Source organism: Misgurnus anguillicaudatus, chromosome 3 (genome assembly GCF_027580225.2).
Source record: "Misgurnus anguillicaudatus chromosome 3, ASM2758022v2, whole genome shotgun sequence".
In the NCBI taxonomy this organism is placed as follows: Eukaryota; Metazoa; Chordata; class Actinopteri; order Cypriniformes; family Cobitidae; genus Misgurnus; species Misgurnus anguillicaudatus.
The window spans coordinates 46,339,645-46,361,483 of record NC_073339.2 but is presented as its reverse complement, the minus strand read 5'-3'; the positions used below and the strand labels follow the sequence as shown (position 1 = coordinate 46,361,483).

Genomic DNA, 21,839 nt, shown 5'->3' with positions numbered 1-21,839 from the left:
ACAGAACCTTCATGAGGTTTTTTAGACTATAAAAATGTAAGACAGAAGTGTTTTATTTAAAAAAATCTTTGACTTTAAAGGTTCTTTGGAGAACCATACATTTTATTTTCTATGACATTGCTGTGATCAAACCTTTTAAAACCTTTATTTTTTTTAAGAATGTAGCTTCCCGAAGTTCCTGCTACTTAATTAGTCAAAAAGTCCCACTATCTAGGGCATTATCAGAAAATGCATATAGGTTCATAAGTATGGCAAGCACGGAGGGACACTCAATCCTGCCAAGACGACTTCCTGAATTACAAAGAGGATCGCAATGCAAGTCAACCAGGAGACATTGGGAATTACAAGTCATGCATATAACATGTTTTATCGGTTCAGACAGCTGAATTAATAGACAGGCTTTGTATCTTTCCTTCTGTTGTTCAGGAATCAAGGATGAACACTTACACAAAGTACACTTTCCCCTTTCTTCCAATGTTGAGCTCTTTCCAAGCAACTATGTGTTTAAAATCATGTCCAAACCTCCATTTAAATCTAGGCATCTGGGAGACCTGAACGATACTAAAAACCAAACTAGATTTTCTGAAAACATCAGCAGTGTTTGTCTATGAAAAACTCAATATTATTAGCTAATTCTGTTGGAGAGCTATTCTGACAAATTTCGGAACAACACGTTTTGCAATTTTGCATTTACTTGCATACAGTACTGTTTAGATCTTAAGGCCTATTCATGCCAATGATGATAACTACTATTGATAAAGATAAAGTTTTAAAAAACTTCTAAAGAGAGCAGGAAAGTTGTTCACATTTTTAAGCTTATATATATAAAAAAATTAAGTCGTACATGTGCATGTAGTCGTTGAAAAAGCCGACGGGAAATCTGTCTTAAGCTATATTGTTGTATCTCTTCTCGTGTCTGGAGAAACTGCTTGAATCGAGCGCAGACTTTTATGCGTTACTTTGCGCTTCCAAGTGTGACGTTTATCTTTCCCACGGGGAGGCATGTGCACATGAACAAAACTGCTAGAAAGCCGGTTAAGGTGTTAACATGCAACGTCGTGGTAATGAGCAAAAAACTATCTCTGCCGATCGCGTTTTGCTTACGCAATTTATGGGCTTTCACTGATAAAAGAAAAACATGTGCATGACACCAAACGTTATCAGTTTATTAAGCATAATCGGCGTAAGACTTTGCATGTAAACGCATCCAATTATCCAAAGCATGGCCAGATGACTTAGAGAAAGTTGCATCAAGAGAGAATTCGATTGTGTCATAGTCCTATTAAAAACAATTACATGAATAAAGTTTGATTTATTTCAGTAAACTCCCTCTCTGTTTTACTAAATCACAACCAGATACAAATATATTCAGACTGCGATGCTAATCAAAAGGACAATGGAGGTACACTGAAGGACAATTGGTAGGGGATGAACCCTAAACCTGTTTGTCTAACATGTTGAGAACAGCTCATACTGTACATGAACCGGGAGGTGAGAGGAGGGACAGGACAGGAGGAGCTGAAAGCAAAGACTAATGTAGCCATTTGTTACACGCAAGCCCTTCAATTAGGCATATTTATGTGATACAGATGGACAGTGTGATACATTACCCTCACTACCCTGCTCAACTAAATAAATCTGTCAACAGAGACAAAACAACACCAAAGAAACATTGTGTAGACATAATGTTGCCAACAAAAGCACTAAAGAGACTAGACCCAAAATAGAAACGTAAAGTTTAAAGACAAATAACTAAGACACTTTTATTGATCTGAGGTCTCATGACAGACAAATTATTTTATATTATAGAATTAACCTGAGCCATATCTATGGACCAGAATATTGCATAGATCTGAGTTTTGCTCTTCTTACTTGGCCCAGGAAATAACAACCTAGCAAGTGCAGAGTGACATGGCGACATTCATTCAGAACACTTTAAAAATCACATAGCAAAGGCCCTGACATCCAACACTTACACAGTGTTAGGAAAAAATGGTTCCTAGCTGTCCCTGGGGTGGTACCCTTTTAAAAAGTACACCCTTGTATCTAAATAGTTCCTATATTTGTACCTAAAAAAATAGTAGTACCTCAAAGACACACAATGGTACCTCAAATAATACATACATATCATTATCTCAAAGATACATATTAGTATCCCAAAGAAACATATAAGTATCCCAAAGATACATATCAGTATCTCAAATATACATATCAGTATCCCAAAGATACATATCAGTATCTCAAATATACATATCGGTATCTCAAAGATACATATCGGTATCTCAAAGATACATATCAGTATCTCAAAGATACATATTAGAATATCAAAGATACATATTTGTACCTTATGGACGTTTTACACCTGGTCACTTCATGTGTTTTCTCTGATCGGATAGGTATCTAATTTGTTAAAACCGTTCAGGTCAGGCCAATGACATGGAGAAGCATTCACAAAACTCTCTTTTAAATCTTTATTTCTTTGCTTAATATCATTCAAGTTTTTCATTGGACTCTTTTATTGGTTCCTTAAAAGCTTTTTAACCCAATGTTGTCGCTCCACAAAGCAATAATAGTGTCGTCTTTGTTTGTTTGCCTCTTTGCCGGCTAACTTCCGGGTGACGTGTTTACGTTTCAACCAGATGTATTTCATCTGAAATGCGTCCCAGACCACCTCCTGAAGTGGTTTGACCGACCAGATTTAAATCCGCCTCGAAAACGTTTCAAAGGGCATTTACACCTGGTCTTCTGATCAGAGAAAATGCATGAAGTGTCAAGGTGTAAAAAGCAACTTAAAGATACATAATAGTGTCTTAAAGATTCATATTAGAACCTCAAAGATGCATATTAGTACCTTAAAGATGCATATCAGTACCTCAAAGATACATATTAGTACCTCAAAGATACATATTAGTACCTCAAAGATACATATTAGTACCTCAATGATACACACTGGTACCGCAAAGAAACATATCAGTACCTTAAAGATACTTAGTAGTACATCAAAGATACAAACAGTATTAGTATCTCAAAGATACATATCAGTATCTCAAAGATACATACAGTATCAGTACCTAAAATATACATATTAGTATTAGTACCTAAAAACATACATATTAGTCTCTCAAAGATGCATATTCGTATTTCAAAGATGCATATTAGTATCTCAAAGATGCATATTAGTATTTTAAAGATGCATATTAGTATCTCAAAAATTCATATTAGTATCTGAAATATGCATATTAGTATGTCAAAGATGCATATTAGTATCTCAAAGATGCATATTAGTATTTTAAAGATGCATATTAGTTTCTCAAATATACATATTAGTATCTCAAAGATGCATATTAGTATTTTAAAGATGTATATTAGTAACTCAAAAATTCATATTAGTATCTGAAAGATGCATATTAGTATCTCAAAGATGCATATTAGTATTTTAAAGATGCATATTAGTTTCTCAAATATACATATTAGTATCTCAAAGATGCATATTAGTATTTTAAAGATGCATATTAGTATCTCAAAAATTCATATTAGTATCTGAAATATGCATATTAGTATGTTAAAGATGCATATTAGTATTTCAAAGATACATATTAGTATGTGACGACTTCAGTGATTAACTCGTTATCTCTGAGTTGCAGGGGTGTGGCTGAAGTGAGTGGTTGTACACCTGAATGTAATCATGTGGCCTTATAAAAGACCGAGGCTGCGTCCGAAACCGCATACTGTATAGTAGGTACTGAATTAGATGAAGTACCTACTTACTTGGCATTAAAACAGTAGGTACTGTATAGTATGAATCCTGGTAGTATGAATGAGATTCGGACGTACTACATCCGCCATGTTGCTACATCACGTGACATACGTCGTCATCACGTCATGTCATTTCAGCGCGAAAACAGCAGCGTGCCTCTTCTTCTTCGTTGGATAACTCATCGTCCGGGGCATCATGGGATAGTGAAGCGTCCATCGTATGCACACTGCAAAATCTAAACGGAAGTAGTAGGTCATCCGGGTACTTTTCGCATACTGTTTTTCGAATACTATGTATTCGGACATACTACTCGCCTCGCCTACTGCTTTTCGCGTACTCTATAGTATGTAGTAGGCGGTTTCGGACGCAGCATATGACAGAGATGAGAGCGAGGCGGGCTGAGTTGGTGCAGATCTTGGGCTGGTTTCGTTTGTGCTGTAGCCTACATTGGAGTCCTGTTGGCTTGGGGAACTCATGAGATATGTGAGATATGGGAGATCACCGCCACCCTCTTGATCCATCTTCTATGGGATGGTTGGATTGTTGACTGTCATAAGTGATATACATTTGCACACAACTACTGACACACTGATTGTCATTTATACTAATTCTTAATGTTATGTCCTACATGTTATATTCTACTAATAAATTCTCTCATTAATTGGAAGTGGTGTGTGGTGACTCCCTTATGTTGTTGTGACTCAGTAAAGATCATAACAAAATGGGGGCTCGTCTTTAAGTGAAATTATATCAAATGAAATTTGATTAATAGTTGGTATGATTTAGGTTTTGAGCTTCTGGTATTGTACTTTTTTTGAGACACATAGATATTGTGTTTAAACCATCTTGTGAGTTTGAAAATAGTCATTAAAGGTAAGTGCATTTTTTTTTTCTTTTTTTTACAGGTGATGTATTGTTCATTTTCTCCCGTTAGGAATTAGCAACGCTTGGCGTTGATTTTGTTATTTTGCCTTTTTTGTTTTTGTGCAGGCTTTTGGGTGAAGTACACCGCCGTGGTTTCTGATTGGACAATTTGTTCAGTTTGTAAACCATCGGTATTTTGGTGTTTCAAGTCGCTTTGCTCTTGAAAGCTGCATGAAGACTAGGTATATGTTAGTTTAGTGGGTTGGTAGGCAGTTTAGAAGGGGGAGAGTGAATGATTGTTTCACCTGTTTTGCTCTGAAAGGGAAATAAATGCACTTGCTTTTGGTTTTTGTGTAATAATTTGTAAGAACAGCATGGCGTCTATAGAAGAGTTTATTAAAGCTCCTTCAGAGGAGAAATTAAATTCTTTTGTAAAACAACAATTATGGGACCTTGTAGAGCATTTTAAAATCAGTGAGGTCGATAAGAAAACACGGAAAAAGGAATTGCGATCTGTTGTGAAAAATTGGTTATGTAAAAATAGCCTTATGGTGGTTTCTCCACAGGAAACAAAAGGCAGTGATGCGAAAGGTTCTTCTGATATTTTTTCCGGGTTATCTTTTGAGGAAAGAAAAGAGATTTTACTAATGCAGCAGCTTCACGATAGAGAGTTGATAAAAGAAACTAAACAGTATGAATTGGAGATTGAAAAAATGAGAAATGAGAAAGTGCGCAGACAAAATGAGCTTGATTTTGAAAAAGTTAAAATGGAGGCTGAGAAATCTACACGAGATTATGAACTGCAGGTGGAACGATTGAGATTAGGAAAAGAAGGGAGAATGTCAGATGTTGGGGAGAGAGGTTTAGGTTTATCTGAAGGGTTTGACTTGGCAAGTAATCTGAGACTGCTTCCCAAATTTAATGACCATGACCCTGATATCTTCTTTTCTCTGTTTGAGACTATGTCCGAAGAAAGAAATTGGCCGAGGTCTATCCGAGTTGTCATGCTTCAGACCGTAATCACAGGCAAGGCACAGGAAGCATTTGCAGCGCTCACAATGGAGGACAGAAAGGATTATGATAAGGTAAAAGTTGCTATTTTGAAGGCATATGAACTAGTTCCTGAAGCCTATCGCCAGCGATTTCGCAGCTGGAGAAAAGGTGATCGTCAAACTCACTCTGAGGTAGTAAGGGATCTGGTTTCTTATTTTGATCATTGGTGTGTTGCGTCCGCTGTTGATGATTTTGAAAAACTGCGTGATTTGGTCATCTTGGAACAATTTAAAAATATTGTGCCTGATGACATTGCTACATACATAAATGAAAAGAAGCCAAGGGATGCAATGGAAGCGGCAGTTTTGGCAGATGATTATGTATTAACGCATAGAAAGGTATATAGAGAGGATAGATCAGGTCACCAGAGTGGTAATTTTAATGAAAACCGAGTTGGAGTAAAGAAATTTGAACAAATGTATCCTTCAAAGTCAGAGAACAGTGGTAGAATGAAATCTGACAGAGACTTGGTGTGTAATTATTGTTTTAGTCTGGGCCATTGGGAAAATAAGTGCCCTGTTTTGGCTGCTAAGGGGAAGCTGGGAAAAAAGAAATCACATATTAGTCCCGTGTTAGTGACTGACATTTCTGAAACTACCCATGACCTTGATCCTAGTACTTCCATAGAGGTGGGGGAGGAAGTATGTGACTCCAAATTGTTAGCCATGGAAAACTTTGTACCGTTTATTACAGACGGTTGTGTGTCATTGCCAAACTCTGAGATTAAAATACCAGTTAAAATGTTGAGAGATACAGGTTCATCAGAATCTTTTATTACTGAATCTGTTTTGCCCTTTTCCCAGGTATCAGGTGAAGGGAGGAGTGTTCTTATTAGGGGAATTGGATTAAACACTCTTTCTGTTCCTCTATATAGAGTACACTTGACCTCCGACCTGATTTCTGGAGAGGTATCTTTGGGAGTTCGTCCATCTTTGCCAGTGGATGGGGTTGCTGTCATCCTGGGTAACAATTTGGCTGGAGGTAGAGTCTGGCGAGAGGTGATTCCTCCTCCTGAGGTAGTATCTATTCCAGTTACTGAGAACTCCGATGTTCTGAATCAAAATTTTCCTGAAGTATTTAAGGCTTGTGTTGTGACTCGTGCAAGGAGTCGTGAGATGGCATTGGAGAAACAAGAAGTGTCAAAATATGTGGTGCCTGGTTTATCTACCCTTTCACCAATTTCTCATAGGGAGTTGGTAGATGCGCAGCAGGAGGACCTGGAGTTGCAGAAGTTGTTTGATGCTGTTATTTCGCCTCAGGAGGTAAGAAGTGCTGTGAGTGGATGTTTTATCCAAGATGAGGTGCTTGTAAGGAAGTACGTTCCCTGTAAAGAGACTTTAATGGAGGAGTGTATCATTCAAGTGGTGGTGCCAAAAAAATTTAGAGATGTAGTGTTACAACAAGCTCATGGTGAAGTGGCTGGACACTTAGGAGTAAGGAAGACCTATGATCGAATTTTACGACAGTTTTATTGGCCCCGTTTGAAAAAGGATATATCGTCTTTCATTAGAACATGTCACACGTGCCAGTTGACTGGGAAGCCTAATCAGTTGTTGAGACCAGTGCCTTTGAGTCCTATTGTTGTTACAAGTAAACCATTTGAGCACTTAATAATTGATTGCGTGGGACCATTGCCTCCATCAAAATCAGGGAATGCATATTTGTTGACCGTTATGTGTCAGGCAACTCGCTATCCAGCAGCTTATGCTCTCCGGAGTATTACCACCAAAGCGGTTGTCAAGGCCCTAACTCAGTTTATATCTATCTTTGGGATACCGAAGATTATTCAAAGTGATAACGGTACAAATTTTACATCTCGTATGTTTGCTGAGGTTTTGAGGGTGCTTAAAGTGAAACACAATCAGTCAAGTGTATATCATCCTCAAAGCCAGGGTGTGATAGAAAGATTCCATCAGACTTTAAAGTCACTTTTGCGTGCTTACTGTGTGGAGCTAAGCTGTGACTGGAAGGAGGGTCTACCCTGGCTGTTACTGGCTGCCAGGGAAGTACAGCAAGAGAGCTTAGGATTTAGCCCAAATGACTTGGTTTTCGGTCATCGTGTACGTGGACCTCTTTCGGTTTTGCGTGAGGGACTAGGTGAGGAGGATCCTCCGCGAAATTTGGTAGAGTATGTCAATGGTTTTCGTAGGCGTTTGTTTTTGGCTGGATTGAGTGCACAGAAGAATCTTGCTGTTGTGCAAGAGAAGATGAAGAATCATTTTGATAAGCATGCTGAAGGTCGTGTCTTTACACCAGGTGATCAGGTGTTAATTTTGTTGCCAACTTCTGGGTCTCCTTTTTGTGCTAAGTTTACTGGACCATATACTGTTCTTCAGAAACTGTCTGACGAAAATTATCAAGTTGCAACTCCCGGTAGGCGCAAATCTAAGCAGTGTTTCCATGTAAATTTGCTTAAGGCTTATCGTTTTCAAAATTCTGAGGTTCAGCCAACTAAATCAGTTACTCCTGTTGTCACTGCTTCTGTTGAGTCTTATCAACCTTTTGTTGAGAGAGAAGATATGGTTAAGGAAGATACAGTTGTTCCTAAAGATTGTGTGTTGCTACCTCGATTAAAAAATTCAGAGACTCTTCAGAATTTAGATGTGTTGTTTTCACATTTGACAGAGGGCCAAAACAAAGACCTAACCCAGATGTTATTGGAGTTTTCTGGCTTGTTTTCAGATATACCCACTCGAACTCATCTGATACAGCATGATGTTGATGTGGGAGAGGCGCAACCTATTCATCAACGTTTTTATAGGGTTCCAGTGAGTAAGAAAGAAGCATTGGAATCTGAAGTTCAATATATGCTTGAGAACGGAATAGCTGTTCCGTCGTGCTCAAGTTGGGCTTCACCTTGCTTGTTGGTGAGGAAAGCAGATTCAACTTATAGATTTTGCACTGACTATCGCAAGCTAAATGCCATCACAAAGCCTGATGTTTTTCCGCTTCCACGAATGGAAGATTGTGTAGATCAGGTGGGTACAGCTAATTTTGTAAGCAAGTTAGATCTTCTTAAGGGTTACTGGCAAGTGCCGTTGACTCCTAGAGCTAGAGAAGTAACCTCCTTTATTACATCGTCTGGATTATACTCGTACTCTGTGATGAGTTTTGGGTTGAGAAATGCCCCTGCCACCTTCCAAAGATTGATGAATCGAGTGATATATGGGCTGGAAGGGTGTGCAGTGTATTTAGACGATGTTATTGTTTTCAGTGAGACCTGGGAGCAACATTTGGTTCGTTTGCGAGCTCTTTTGACTCGGTTGACTGAGGCATGTCTTACAGTTAACTTGGCAAAGTGTGAATTTGCCAAGGCTACTGTAAGATATTTGGGGAAAGAGGTTGGACAAGGTAAAGTGCGACCAGTTCAGGCCAAAGTTCTTGCCATTCAGCAGTTTCCTTCTCCGTCTACCAAGAAAGAACTCATGCGGTTCTTGGGGATGGTTGGTTATTACCGGGGGTTCTGTCCAAATTTTTCAACTGTGGTTTCTCCCCTGACTGATTTACTTAAGAATTCAGTGAAATTTGATTGGAGTGAGAATTGTCAGAGAGCTTTTGAGAATGTTAAGTTATTATTAACCACTGCTCCTGTTTTAGCTGCTCCAAGGCTGGATATGCCATTTAAGTTACAGGTGGATGCCAGCCAGGTTGGTGCTGGAGCTGTCTTGTTACAGACAGGGGAGAATGGTTTGGACTATCCTGTGAGCTTCTTTTCTCGTAAGTTTAACACTTATCAGAAAAATTACTCTGTGATTGAGCAAGAGGCTTTATCGTTAATTTGGGCACTTCAGTTTTTTGATGTGTATGTGGGGGGAGGAATGCCCGTAGAAGTGTTTTCGGATCATAATCCTTTAACGTTCCTGCATTCTTTACAGTCTCCGAGCCAGCGCTTAATGCGGTGGATTCTGTTTTTACAGCCCTACAATTTAATTGTTAAACACATTAAAGGATCGGATAACGTAGTGGCAGATGCGTTGTCCCGTGTTCCTGACCTGATCAATTAAGTGAAATGGTTGTACAGTTGCTTCTGTTTTTTTTCCCTGTGTTCTCTTGTCACCTTAATTTGCTTTCAGGATCCGGATTGCTGTTGGCAAGGTGGGGCCGTGTAAGAGAATGGAAGGAATTGTAGAAAAATCATGGTTGTACTGTGATCAGAGGTGGTATAACAATGAGTGTTGAATTATGATTTCTAAGTTTGTGGTGTTTTGTTTTTTTTTGATCCGATTTGTATCAGATCTTTTTTAAAGGGTGGTGTGTGACGACTTCAGTGATTAACTCGTTATCTCTGAGTTGCAGGGGTGTGGCTGAAGTGAGTGGTTGTACACCTGAATGTAATCATGTGGCCTTATAAAAGACTGAGACAGAGATGAGAGCGAGGCGGGCTGAGTTGGTGCAGATCTTGGGCTGGTTTCGTTTGTGCTGTAGCCTACATTGGAGTCCTGTTGGCTTGGAGAACTCATGAGATATGTGAGATATGGGAGATCACCGCCACCCTCTTGATCCATCTTCTATGGGATGGTTGGATTGTTGACTGTCATAAGTGATATACATTTGCACACAACTACTGACACACTGATTTATACTAATTCTTAATGTTATGTCCTACATGTTATATTCTACTAATAAATTCTCTCATTAATTGGAAGTGGTGTGTGGTGACTCCCTTATGTTGTTGTGACTCAGTAAAGATCATAACAGTATCTCAAAGATGCATATTAGTATTTTAAAGATGCACATTAGTATCTCAAAGATGCATATTAGTATTTTAAAGATGCATATTAGTATCTCAAAGATGCATATTAGTATTTTAAAGATGCATATTAGTATCTCAAAGATACATATTAGTATCTGAAATATGCATATTAGTATGTTAAAGATGCATATTAATATCTCAAAGATTTATATTAGTATCTGAAATATGCATATTAGTATTTTAAAGATGCATATTAGTTTCTCAAATATACATATTAGTATCTCAAAGATGCATATTAGTATTTTAAAGATGCATATTAGTATGTTAAAGATGCATATTAGTATTTTAAAGATGCATATTAGTATCTCAAAGATACATATTAGTATCTCAAATGTACATATTATTACCCCAAAGATACATATAAGTACCTCAAATGTACATATTGGTAGCAAATGCATACATCTCTGTACCTAAATTATATATAGGACCTTTTTAAAGGGTACTGCCCTAGTAACAGGTAAAGGACCATTTTTGTCTGACAATGCAGTTTCTCTGGACTTTATAACTGAAAATGTTTCTCCTAAAATTGTTCAGAAGAACAAAAATGACTAATAATAAATAACTGATTACTGTTGATATACAAGCAATGCAATTATGGACAGGACAGCCTGAGTATTTTGTTACTGAAACAAATTAAGAATAATTGTGTTAGTGAGAGAAAGCAAAAGACTTGGTCTCCATTTTCTTTCCATATAATCTCATTATTGTCTATGTGAAATTATTGAATTATAAAAAATATCTAATTATTGATTTTTGTACAATAGCTTACAAACAAAAAGGCTGTTTTCCAATTCACAGCATCACACAACTGCTAATACATCAATACATTTGCACTAAAGTAACTTTGGCAATACTACAGTCACTCCATAACTCATACATGCATGATGATTCACATTTTTAGCACGTCAACGTAATCACCTCTGAGTGAGATTGAATACGCCAGAGGCCTCTGCAAAGAATTCCTGCGATTTTCCCCCAACCTTAAATTTAGGAAGTACGTCTGCGCTAAACTCTTTCAACACGTGGCTTCCAGGTATTTTGCTCACTCAACGAAGCAATTTCACTCTGTCTCGCAAGCACTTCTCTAGGAAAACATCTTGCCCTCTTATCCCAGCTTCCGTTTCAGGACAGATTGCTTTTTCTGCGTGTCTCGGCATCAGCTGGCCATTTTATGATATCTGCTCTCCAGTGAAGCAGAGCTGACTTTGATGTCATTTAAAAATGTAGGGAAAGCAGGACGGGTGAAAGAAAACAGGTGGACGGCGTCTAGCCAATGGCCTTTTTAACATGCAAGATCCAGTCGAGTGAAAGGCCATGACTGTAGCGCCACAAAAGTATGTTTGTCTTTAACCTGAGGTCAGAAAGAGACCTTTCGTAAACTTCACAATGTGCAAATACACCCCGCTGCCCGCTGAGAGAGACGCCGGTAAACTTGCGCTCTCAGAGAAGTTTTGCCGTCATCCCATGGCAACCAAACCTATTAATCTGTGCTTGTAAGACGCCACGGCTCTGCACCTTTCTACCAGTAATTCAAGACACTAACTAGCGTACGGCATATTTCCAAAGTTAAGATTAAACAAAGCTTAAATATTTTATAGGCAACCAACTAGCTTGCAAATATTGGCAAAGTAATGTTCTGAGATATCCAACACATGCAAGTTTTTATAGATTTAACATTAACAATTGTGCAAACAACCGGCACTCACCGTAGACACATCGCATGATTTACAATGGGGAACGAGAATTAAAACAGTACCCAGACCATCACTTTTGAGTTGAAACTTTTCTCACAGTATGCCGTGGTTTAAAAGCCACCGATGGACATCTAACAGATTTGTCTCCAAAGGACGCTTAATAAGAAAAAGGTGCTTGTTTTAAAGACACAATATATTATGCTCCTCAGAAACAGAGACCGCAGTATCATTCGGGACAGATCTAAGCTCATAAAAATGGCAGTAATACGTTTCACTCGACCACCACGAGAACGCAAGTGAAACAAGATGTCTTTCAATGTCTCTATACTAGTGATGTGCCTCAAACATAATACATACAAGAATGAAAGCTAAGCTATTGTGTAACAGACACAAAAAGGGGAACAAACACGGCTCGGTCTTGAACTAATAAATCATTTTAAAAAATGTGGGCCATTATCAATAGCCACATGTAAATGTGTTTGCAATAAAACCTCAGTACATTTTTTTCTACATCTACACATTATTATTTTGTATCCTGGATTGCACTTTCAGAAAAAAAATTATCCCACGCTTTCAAACAATTCCAGATTTAGGTACAGATATGGGTACCAATATGCATCTTTGAGACACTAATATGCACTATTTGGTACCAATATGTACTGATATCAACTCTTTTGGTGCCAAACTGTACTTTTTGGAAAGATACCGCCCCATTAGCTTTACACAAAGTTTTTACATACAAACTGCCATAATAGTTGCATGCAGTATGTGTCAAATATGCTCATACAAGTGGATATGGATGTGCATCAAAACCTTTTACAGTAAAGGTACATCAGCGTATTCCTCTGTGTAATTTTTTTAAATGTTTAGACACTTCAACAACACCCTTGACCGTGGGTGAATCATAATGACTAGATGAGCTGGATTTGAGCTCTGTAATAAAGACCTCTTCTCATAAAATGAGTCTTGTGATTAAACACCAGCAGGGCCGTCCCACTACACCCCACAAAGTGTGCAAATGTTTTTAAGTACTATGGTAACTGCAACCTGAATACCGTTCTGGTAAATTACGCGATACAAGAGTGCTTGCATTGAGAAAAATTTTGAAATTATTCAGATTTTCTTTAATGATATACATAGATTGGGAATGCCTCTATATATGTTTTTCACCATGAGCGAGATCTCTCATTCTTATGTTATCTTCTACAGTAGGCAATAAACAGAAGCCTGTCTGCACCTGCTTAAGTAATGTCAGTCGGTGGACTCAAGATGTAAAACACAAGGAAAGCTAAAGTCTTGGACTGATCTATAGTGATCATTAATGCTTTAAGTAAAACATTGTGCATGCATCAAAGTTTCAACTGACTATAAATGTATATACATAGTTACTATATCTTTTCAACCAATACACTTACATTACTTGATTTATGAAGTTTAAACAGAGACATTTTTAGCAATAAAATATTTTAAGAAAATGTCATAAATGCAATTAATGAATAAGGCCATATGATTTCTGCGAAAACATGGACGGAATCACGGAATCGAGACATGAAAACAGAATTTACTCTATAGTGCGGAATTTTACGGAATTTGGCAAATTCTGTATAAACCGTCTTTTTAACTCTTTTCCCGCTATAATTGAAGTTATCTTATCAATTAAAAGAAAACATTTTCCTGCCAATGACGCTTTCCTGGCGAATTTTTTATGGTAATCTGTTATTCCGCTATTATCTTAGCCAATTTATAAAAAACTGAAGCAAAAGGTAATTTTACAAATGTTTTGGTAATCGTTCTGGATCTGATCTCACAAAAATTCCTTTACAAAATGCAATTATCTCAACTTTTGCTCAAAATTTTTTATTTTTGAAGAAACCTACCCATAATTATAAAAAGAGAACAAATCAAGATAGGATGAAAAGTTTTTTTCCCCCGTTTTGTCTGTTTGTTTTGTTTGATATATTTGTATGTTTATATTTATAAAAGAAAATTTTCTTGGAAGGAATTTTGTGAAACTTTTGTGAAATCAAAATAAATGCTGGCGGGGAATGAGTTAAAAGCATTATAACGTATTTTGCGAATATCAGTTTGTTGTTATGGTATTCATTGTATTCATTGAAAATTTCACTGTTTGCAGAAAAACAACACGGTCATGTGATTACGCACTATCAACTATAAACATTTATTCTGAACTATATGAAAAACTGGTCAAAGAGAAACCTAAGAAGTTTTTTTTTTATGCAAACCATTAATAAACTGTTGTTGAATTGTATAATAATTTTAACCATTCTGATTACTTAAATTTAATTTATCAATTCACAGAATTTAGAAAAATAAACAAAATGTAATCTAAAAAATTTAGATTAAAAAACAGAATTCAGAAAAATAAAATGGAAAAATTTAATTTGATAAAAAATAAAGCGGAATTTGGGGGGAAAAATACGGATTTCATAGGGTCCTACTATAATATGAAACAAGTGAAGATAAGAAACTATTAAGCATAACAAGATGAGTACTTACAACACTTTCAAAGCCACACAGGCTACTGATTTACTTTTAAATTAGCCTGACAGAGACTGAACTTATTATGAGCTACCCCACTAACCATCATCATAAGACCCAGTATCAAACCTCTCCAGAGAAAAAGCAAATACAAAGATGCATATTAGTATTTTAAAGATGTATATTAGTATCTCAAAGATGCATATTAGTATTTTAAAGATTCATATTAGTATCTCAAAGATGCATATTAGTATTTTAAACATGCATATTAGTATCTCAAAGATGCATATTAGCATTTTAAAGATGCATATTAGTTTCTCGAATATACATATTAGTATCTCAAAGATGCATATTAGTATCTTAAAGATGCATATTAGTATTTTAAAGATGCATATTAGTATCTCAAAGATGCATATTAGTATTTTAAAGATGCATATTAGTTTCTCAAATATACATATTAGTATCTCAAAGATGCATATTAGTATTTTAAACATGCATATTAGTTTCTTAAATATACATATTAGTATCTCAAAGATACATATTAATATCTCAAAGATACATATAAGTACCTCAAAGATACATATTATTACCCTAAAGATACATCTAAGTACCTTAAATGTACATATTGGTAGCAAATGCATACATCTCTGTACCTAAATGGAATATAGGACATTTTTAAAGAGTACTGCCCTAGTAACAGGTAAAGGACAAGCGAATACGAGTTTCCATCATGGTGCGATATTTCAAAATGCGCATAAAATCATGGTAATGGAAACATGGCTATAGAGACGTTCTGTTAGGGAAGAACCCTTCTCTTCTCACATCAGCTTTTATAGGAGATTACAGGTTATTCAAGTCTGTCATTTGATTTAAACACAGAACACAGTTTCACTACAAAGGTGTGCGTAGGAGCTTATGATCTAGCATTATGAAGTTGTCAAAACAAGCATCCTTGTGTACAGCTCATCATTAAAACCAGAACCTTACATGAACTCTAGTCAACCTGAAATGTAGACAACAGAATTATGCTTTTAAAGAGCCACCAAAACACAAAATAACAAATGGAGTAGCTCAGGGCAACGTGTAAGGCTAAACTGTACATTGCCATGCTTTACTGTACCATGTAGACCAACAAAACATGAAAAGCAGCATGTCTGGAAATCAAATAGTGAAGAAAAACTTCTTGAGGTCAGACAATTCTTAGCATTATACACCAACCGATAAACTCACCCTGAAAAGCAGCCACATTACGTGAGATCAGATACTTCAGAGTAGAGCTGGATATCTGGAGAAGGTTCTGGATGTCCTGGCGTGCCGCCACCTGGTAGCGCTCCTCCATCTTCTTGGTGCAGCATGTGAGATTCTTGGACACACAAACTTGGAGGTCTGAACCTGTTGGGTTGAATGAACAAATTGTGATCATTTAACATAGGAATGGAGATCAAAGAACAATTATGGATATTTCACATTTATGCATTTAAATTCAGTTATATTAGACTTTGAGATTTATTCACTGTTTAAATCATGTTCGGTCAGCCGCATCCTTCACAACATTTAAAACGCATCTAAAAATGTGAAATTCCCATGATACTTCACAGGAACATGTTGAATGTATAATCATTGTCCTTTCTCTAAGAAATGTTAAAACTTTGTAAGTTTAGCTGCAACTAATTTTTTACAGCAGTTCTGATATCATCTACCTGTTTTTCTCACGTTGAACACTATTTCATCCACAGTGACATACATTGCATTTAATATTTTTTTCATGTTTGTTCCCTCGGATCAAACCAATGACATTTGCATTGCTAATGCAATGCGCTACCAAGTGAGCATGACACTTTTGTAAGTCGCTTTGGTAAAAATCATCTGCGAAATGCCTAAATGTAATGTAAATGTGCCACAGAAGTTCATTAAAGGGCACATATTATATAACACATTTTTACAAGATGTAATATAAGTCTCAGGTGTGCCCAGAATGTGTCCATCTCAAAATACCCCAAAGATTATGTGTTATAGCGTGTCCAAAACGCATCAAAAAAGCACTGTTTTCGTGTGTGTACCTTTATATGCAAATTATATGCAAACAGACAGTGAGCGCTTTTGGTTAAAAATAGATCTGATATCTGTGAATACAGTCTGAGACAAAAGTATATTTAGTTGTATTAGCACTACAACGTGCTAACAAACAAATTAAGAAAAGCTTTTGGGTAAAATTAAGCAGTCAGTCAGTGGCCGTGGGTGGGGTTTTATCAGTGTGACATCACATTAACAAGAGTATTTGCGGCATGTCCCATTAAAAATGCCTGTCTGAAATCGATTTAGAATCGATTTTAAATCGATTCTGTGTTTCATGCACAGCTTGTGTGTGTACTACGGTGTTTTTGTCTGTACGAAGTCCTTATCAATCTAAAATCATTATGAGTCTGAGTCGTTTATAACGTGTATTTAAAAAAGCAACACTTGTTAAACAAAAACATTCAAAGTATTCTTTATTATCATGAAAATACCTGAAACAATTTGAAGACCAGAAATATAAATATCCTTATGGACATTTACTGGAATAGCGTTTGTAATGCTAGTTCTTCTGTGGCACAAAGGGAGTTTCCGCACGAGAGCGCCCCCTGGCTTTGGGATGTGCCAAGATTTCACCGTAATATAGTTCAAATTAATTCATTGAGAAAATGTGCATTTGCACGATTAATCGTTACAGCCCTAAATGAGACTGCTTTGGTTTAACAGGGATTAATAAAGAAGGAGTGGGTGGATTTCTTTTATTGTAGGGTTGTTGTGTTCACACACTGCCAGCACATATTTATTTCCAAACATAATAGATGACCTTTAACTAAACTATAACCTTGCGTTTAAGGAAGAACCCTTGCTTTGTAAGGATTATGACATCATACAAATTTGACCTAACAAACATAGCAACCACATAAAAAATCCAGGATACCTCCCTGGTAAGTCTTGGGTGATTCTCACGATACCATTGAAACACCACGGCACTAATGATTTTAGCTTTAAAATGTGTAATATAGTAACATTAAAAAGCATCAGAATTAACACAATACTGTGTTCTACCTTGCACAATGTGTGATTTCAACATAAGAATTTATAATTGTAAATTTTATCTCATTTTCTGCAGAAATTCTCATTACCGCAATGTGTCCGGCTGCGTTTGAACATGCGTTATGTTGTAATTTAATCAAAATAACACAAAAATATTAAGAAAAAAATAAATGGATGTTTTGCTAGACTACTTTAGATGACAGAAAAAATATTTACTGAATATTCATGTATAATAATAATGAAGAAAATTTAGGAAAATTATGTGTCCATGCCTGTTGTTCTCATCCTCCGCAACACTTTTTGAGAACAGTTTAAGCACACATACAGAATTTTAATTAAGTTTGATTTTGAGTGACCAAGCACATGGACCAGTTACTTCAAGATGGCTACCAGGTACGATCATTTTTTTACAGTTAATTTGAAATATTGTCTTGTCAGAACGCTTACACAACATTTTGATTATCATTACCGCAACAGATGCTTATTAAATGTTAATTTAATTAATAGAAGCATAATACTTTGATTTTAAATGCATGTGCAGAATCTCCAAAGTATGTTCTTTCAGGTTTGTCATGTCATTTTGAAAATATGTCAGTGTTGATGTTTTCTGACTGTTGCGGTAATAAGATTTTTTAGGACTAATTTTTTAAATTATGTTACAAAAAGTGTTAAATGATAAGTAAAAGTTTTTAAATTAATGTTCCCATTTACTCCAGACTTTGTTTTTCAATGTCTGGTGGAAAAAAAGTAAATTTAAAAAATTTTTACATTTTCATGCTTGACATGTTTAAAACCAAGTTTTCGTGAGAATCACCCTCTTGCACGAGCACAGGTACACCTTATTTGGTGTATTCTTTATGTTATATTCTCTTCTCCTGTTATGGACCATTTAGAAGCTCATATCCCCACCAGGTGGTCACGAATCTCCAACTCTGTGCAAGCTGTAACAGGCCAGCAGTGTGCTGAAGATAAAAGGACAGATATCTCCAGCCATCGAAATTCTTATCCCACCGAGATACGGCAAAACTTTACATCACCCGAGCTGTAGGGAAACATCATTGGACGTGCCGGAACAGAGAACGTCAAGCTGACTAGTGTTGATAAAGACACTATCACCACACCGAGATGCTGAGTTTCTTACTGAGATGCAAACAAGATGCCTCGAGACAAGGAATTCAGACTCTGTCTCGCTAGGACGAAATTAAAGTGCCCCGGGAAGTGTTTATTTTTCGCATTCAATCTCCAGAGGTTTCACTGCGCAATCACCTGAGAGAATAAGCCGACTGTGAACTTACAGCCCCCCCACCCTTTGCTTTTTGCTCCAGTTTCACATGATTCGACAGGTTGAGAGATTTGGAAACTGTCAGAGATTACTGCAGAAAGGAACTTGGTGGAGAAAAGCCAAGCTTGCTGACGTGACATCAAAATAACCAAGTTTTAAACACTTCAAGTTCACGTGTCTGCTCCTGGCACTTCCCTACATGAAAGCATTCTGAAGGAATTACAACTAAACCTAAATTCTGTCTTCAATGCGAGTCTCTATTTGCTTTTCTTTAAATGCAACTTGTTTCTCTCAGAAATCTGTCTGAAGGAATGAAAAGCATCACTTAAAAAAAGGCAATCAGTTTATTTACAAGCTTCTCTGACCACGGCCTAGGATTTAAATGTACAGTTAACAAAAAATTGTCTGGCATGCTCACAAATGTTAGAGTAATACCAACTTGCAGAAATAAAGCCTTTGAAGAATCATTTAAATGCCAGTGTGACCCACCACTATGGTGGTCAGTTTATTATTTGATATTTTAAGACTTGACACCCGAGGGGTCATGTGGTAGTGCTATAAGTGGACTGGGTATTGCTGGACACCAAATGGATTGCGTGGCCACTACTATCCAAGATTAAACAAAGAGAGCAGTAAAATGTTTTACTTGTTAGATCCTTCATACCTATGTTTGATGTTATGTATTGCTTAATATTGGAGAAAATGTGCACTGATGGGAAAGCAGCAAAATATAAGTGCATTAAAAGATTTGTTGAACTCTCTTGACATTTGATGACTTTTGACTTTGAACCATCAGCATTGAACTTGGCACATGCAAAGTTTTAAGCTTTTGCTACCTGTTGCTATCCATACAGGCACATTATAAGACACAGCATGCTTTAGTTTAACACACTAAACCCAGTCAACCTGTTCTGCATTTGTTCATTGCATAAGAAACAAAACACAAAAAAAAACTGTTTAATACTATCTTCTTCACGCAATGAATACATCTGGAGTTTAAGATGAGCAATGAATACAGACACGCTGTCTTAAAAATGATTTACACAAACCCTTCACTAAGTTCTTGTAAAACCCATTCTCTCTAAAAACATCCCTCTTTCAAGTCATACTTTGAAGTGTACTCCATTTGATGACCGCTGTGGTGAATAGTGTACAAATGACTCCTCCCAAGCCACTTTACATCCATTAAAACAACAAAGTTTGTCAAACTGGTTAGAGTTTCCTCTTTTGCTTTGATATGATACTTCTATACACAGACTATTACTAGCCAGTTTATAAGATCAGTTTAAAAGAGCAACACAAAAAAATTGTCCAAACAATCTGACAGAGACCATTTCATGGGCTCGGGAGGTCAAAAAGCAAACAAACGTGAGAACTCCACAGGACAGCTGTTTAAAGCAAACACGTTCCCATCACTAACTGTGGCTTTAAACTTAACTGAAGTCAAGTTATATAATATGAGTATCTGACCACTTATACTGTATACTTGGTTTTACAGAGTAATTTAGAAAGCAGAACTCATTTTGAATCTTAGTTTTAAGGATGACGTCACATGCATTGTGAATCTGTCGTGTCGGCTTATAATATATAGCTACTGTTAAGAATATTAATACTTATACAATTTAATGTAGGCATAAGCGTAAAAATATCCAAACATAAACAATTTTACAGAATTACTCTTTTTTTAAAATGTGTTTTTCCCCAGAAAGCACTTCCCATGAAAAATATTGTAGGCTATACTTCAGTTTTAACTATAGTAATTGCAGGATGTAGTATGTTATAGAAAGTATCACATTTAATGTATACCAAAGTATTTTGTAGTTCAATTGTAATGAATTGATAGACTGTAGTAAATACTGTAGTATACTTTTATATTTGCAAAGGGTATGGTACTACATTATTTGGGTTCAGTAGCCTGTCAGGAAAGCCACAATGTACAAATTGTAAGCTGTGAAAATCGTTACATGTACTAACTTATTCAATTCAGTATCTGTTACAGTAAAGTGATACTTTTGGTAAATAATAACTTAGCTAAAACACTTTAAAATTAAGTTAATGCAAGTCCTGAATCTTTATGAATACAAGTATCATTGATTATCGTTTCAATTTAGTCGCCTTTACATTTCAGATTTCCTTTACGCGTTAACACTTACGCGTAAATAAGGATTCTATTGGATTAATGAACATTGTGATGTAATATAACTTTTAAACAACAATTAACAGTAGCGTTGATATACCATCTGACAGAAAAACATTTTGTAGGCACTACCATGATAAAACAGCTCTGCTCTGATCTTACCTGTACGCGGCTTTTCAGGTACCGATTTCACGGGTCCGATTTGCTTCAGTTGAAAAACTTTACGCACCTCGTCGCAGTCCAAACTTCCGTCACTTAGCGACGTTAAAGACGCTATTAAAGCGCAAATCAAAACTCCGCGTATCCCCATCTCCACAACACCGAACCAAACGGAACCCGAGACGCGTACTGATTCAGATGTATTCTCGAGAACAGAGGCGCGTTGTTAATGTCACCGGAGATTTAACAGTAAACTCTGATGATAGTACATGTTACATGTACACTGTTGAGGAGCGCAATGACTCTGTTTGGCTGTCAAGGGAGAATGGGCGGAATCATTAGTGGACTGAATAGACTCAACGTGCTGAACGCGAAGGAGAGAGAGAGAGAGGCGCGCGCGTAATGATACGATAAACGTCGTACCATACGCCTCTGATCTACATTAAAAAAAATCACGCACGTGAGGATGTAACTTGCTCGTTTGTTTACATGGTTCATTTTATTAACTTTTGAAAATAAATCTGATGGAAAACGGACGGCTGTTAACAGCCAGTAGTTAAACTATAAAACATTGG

General features: G+C 36.6%; 2 protein-coding genes across 3 annotated transcripts in view; one reads left to right on the top strand and one right to left on the bottom strand.

Annotated features, from left to right (window-relative positions):
• The window catches only part of gpc5a (glypican 5a), a 192,673-nt gene extending 171,043 nt beyond the window's left edge, over positions 1 to 21,630 (bottom strand). Inside the window, exons 1-2 of the mRNA XM_055206174.2 lie at positions 21,268 to 21,630; positions 15,851 to 16,012 (exon numbers count right to left, since the gene is read on the bottom strand). Coding sequence (XP_055062149.2) covers positions 15,851 to 16,012; positions 21,268 to 21,415 — 310 coding nt within the window. The 5' untranslated portion in view covers positions 21,416 to 21,630. The remainder of the gene's footprint in view (positions 1 to 15,850; positions 16,013 to 21,267) is intronic.
• LOC129445823 (uncharacterized) lies at positions 4,139 to 10,366 on the top strand. Of its 2 annotated transcripts, XM_055206797.2 has the most exons (3): positions 4,139 to 9,391; positions 9,748 to 9,831; positions 9,971 to 10,366. In XM_055206797.2, exons 1-2 carry the CDS (start codon positions 4,996 to 4,998, stop codon positions 9,801 to 9,803), a joined length of 4,452 nt encoding a protein of 1,483 aa, XP_055062772.2. In that variant the 5' UTR covers positions 4,139 to 4,995; the 3' UTR covers positions 9,804 to 9,831; positions 9,971 to 10,366. The 2 variants fall into 2 exon arrangements, with proteins under 2 accessions (XP_055062772.2, XP_055062771.2); XM_055206796.2 differs by having other exon boundaries at positions 9,748 to 10,366.
• Positions 21,631 to 21,839: the final 209 nt, after the last annotated feature.